Source organism: Cyprinodon variegatus, unplaced genomic scaffold, assembly GCF_000732505.1.
Source record: "Cyprinodon variegatus isolate N-32 unplaced genomic scaffold, C_variegatus-1.0 Scaffold234, whole genome shotgun sequence".
Taxonomy (NCBI): domain Eukaryota; kingdom Metazoa; phylum Chordata; class Actinopteri; order Cyprinodontiformes; family Cyprinodontidae; genus Cyprinodon; species Cyprinodon variegatus.
The window spans coordinates 188655-191575 of NW_015150687.1; the positions used below are offsets into that span (position 1 = coordinate 188655).

The following is a 2921-nucleotide window of genomic DNA, read 5'->3' on the forward strand; positions in this document are numbered from 1 at the left end:
AACCTACTGACTTAAGTGACTTATTAACCATAATGTAAAACGTGTGTTGAATCCCACCAGCCTGAATTTCAATGACACTTGTTTTCTGGACACACCTGCATCTCTCATGTAATGGATCTCATCAAAGATGACCCATGCCACCTCCCTCATGATCTCCGATCCTCGATACAGCATGCTCCTTAGAATCTAGAAAAAGAGAAAACATATTCATGTCAAAAGAAAGCCACAACCTTAGTCTCCACCTATATTTCAGAAAAGGCGATATGAAGCCCAGTGGCTGTAATGGGGTGATGCGAGATGCTTGTTGCAGACTAGTGTGTATGATTAGAACTCTGAAATTAAGAAGAGGGTCTCACCTCTGTTGTCATGACAAGACAGGAGGCGGTAGGGTTGATGGTAACATCACCAGTCATCAATCCCACGTCCTGGAACTCTTCATACATCTCTCTGTATTTCTGGTTAGAGAGGGCTTTGATGGGGCTGGTGAAGATGACCCTCTGCTTCTCTCTAAGAGCCAGAGCGATGGCATACCTACAGGAGGGGAAAATAAGTTAGACACATCCCACAAAAATTAGATCCCTGATTTTTTCATGCATGGGCACAGATCAAATTTTCTTCCTCTGATTAAAAAAAATAATAAAGGACCCTCATGATGAAATACACTGAATTCACTTTTTCTAATTAGCAATACTTTTGGAATGATCAAGCTATTCAAAGCTTGCTTAACTTAATCTCACTCTTACAGGGAAGTATGTCTTTACTCAACATCACTACATAAAACACTCACTAACTGTTAAACACTCGCTGTTAATAGCAAGAGAAAACCATTAGAATGGTGAAATTTGTTAGCCTGAAAAAACATGAGTGAAGTGATTTCAGACAGAATCCCTTTGCTATTTATTCAGGATACGTACTCTGCACAAACTGTTTTCCCTGCTGAGGTGTGTGCAGACACAAGAACAGACTGGTTGTTGTCGATACACAGGATAGCCTCACGCTGGAAGGGATCCAGTATGAAAGGGTACTCCTGCAGAACAAGGAAAACATAAGTGTGGGGAAAAGAAGCAATATTAGTTATTGCAAACCAATGAGGCAGTTCACACTACATCTGCAAAGCACATGTAGAGTGCAGTAACCGTTGGCTTATATATGCAAACTTGCATTTTAAAAGATTATGTCATATTCAGCATGTTGGGTAAAAGCTCACAGCAGGAGATCCTCACACAGGACACAAATGAAAACTGATATGGTCGATATTTGCTGTTATCAAATCACAAGGTTTTCTGTAATCATGAATCCCAATTCACCCATAAGCCTATAAGATACCACAGTGCTCTATGGTATTTAATAGACTAGCCTATTTATGCAGAGTTAAATACCTTACTGCTAAAAACAATCACAATTGAGAAGTAAAATGGTACTTTAAGAGTAATCAAACACCAAAACTTAACTATAATACCTTAGCTGCTTTTCCCACTCTTGGTTTGAGAGGTTTATATTCTTCATCAGCAGGCAGAGCAACCTGTTGGTTACAGACAACATTTAGAACAATGAAGCTGCCAAACCAAAGTTTAAGCTTTTATTTCATTATGTTACCTCATGTGAGCATCCTTCCACTGTTTCCACCTGGTCCACCTTCACTTGAGGCATAAATTCTGAAAGACTGAAATAAAATATATATATATTCTAAGAGGCAGTGATGGAATTTATCAATACTTTTCATTCCCATACACATATTAACATTAACTCAATCGTTTAGATAGGAAACGTAAAAGTTATAACCGTTATATTAATTAACAGCATCAAGCAAAAAGCCTATAAAGTGAATCTGGATTGGAAATATTTTGTTCTCACTTTTACTGGGTGAAAACATAAATTACATACAATTTAATTGGGAAATGTGGCCTCACAGACTCCATAACATGTACCTAATAGGCCATAAAAAAAAAAAAAAAAGAAAAACAATTAATGGGGTAAAAGAAATACAAGCTAGTAACATGCATCTTTCACTTAGCTAGACCTCTTTAAAAAAAACAACAATAAAACAAGTTAACTCTTACTGGTATCATTTCAGACTGATACTGAAGCAATTTCTTCCAAAAACACCAACCATGTTATAATGAATGATTGCTACCTTCCTTTCATTTAATATTGATGTGTGATATTTTAGAATAGAAAATCTCCTTATTGTCCCACAATGAGGAAATTCTGGTGTTACAGCAGCAAAAAGATTATAGAAAAAATTGTCACACAAATGTGGACTGTAGAAAAGTGTACAGAAATAACATAATAGTGAAGAGTAGGGTTGTCACGATACTAAACTTTTCAACTCGATACCGATACTAAGGAAAATATTCGATACTCAATACCATTTTCGATACCACAAGAATAAACACTCCAAATTTCAACAGAAATATTTTGATTAATAATTAAAATACAATAAATAAATACAATAAGCAATAAGAACAATATTTTGAGGTTGTATGCTGTGCATAGTATTAAGCAAGCTTGATAAAAAACTTACAATAATTAAAATTAGGTTTTCCTTACTTGGCTATGCTTTGCACACATAGCAATGACACTAGCCAAACCGGTTAAGAAACAAAACAAATTCTCAGCAGCTGCACCTGTTACAAAAAAAATGTCTGAAACTGAAAAGTTCACAGAATTATTCAATCACACAGTGTTCAGAAAGTGCATTTTCCTCTATTCTGCACTTTAAATGAATGACTGTTTAGTTGCCACTGGTAGTAGCACTGTATCGATACTTTTGAAAATGAGTATTGTATCTGGATACAACGTTTCAGTATCGATACTTTTTTGAGTATCGATACTTTTGACAACCCTAGTGAAGAGTAAAAAAAAAAAAAACAACAACAAAAACCAACTACAATACTGTACTGCAAAGTGTTTTAACAATA

At 35.6% G+C, this 2921-nt stretch overlaps 1 protein-coding gene across 1 annotated transcript in view; it reads right to left on the minus strand.

The window, feature by feature from the left end:
- The window catches only part of skiv2l2 (Ski2 like RNA helicase 2), a 25554-nt gene that overhangs the window by 18623 nt on the left and 4010 nt on the right, over positions 1-2921 (minus strand). Inside the window, exons 3-7 of the mRNA XM_015381448.1 lie at positions 1597-1663; positions 1460-1522; positions 915-1027; positions 357-531; positions 96-186 (exon numbers count right to left, since the gene is read on the minus strand). Coding sequence (XP_015236934.1) covers positions 96-186; positions 357-531; positions 915-1027; positions 1460-1522; positions 1597-1663 — 509 coding nt within the window. The remainder of the gene's footprint in view (positions 1-95; positions 187-356; positions 532-914; positions 1028-1459; positions 1523-1596; positions 1664-2921) is intronic.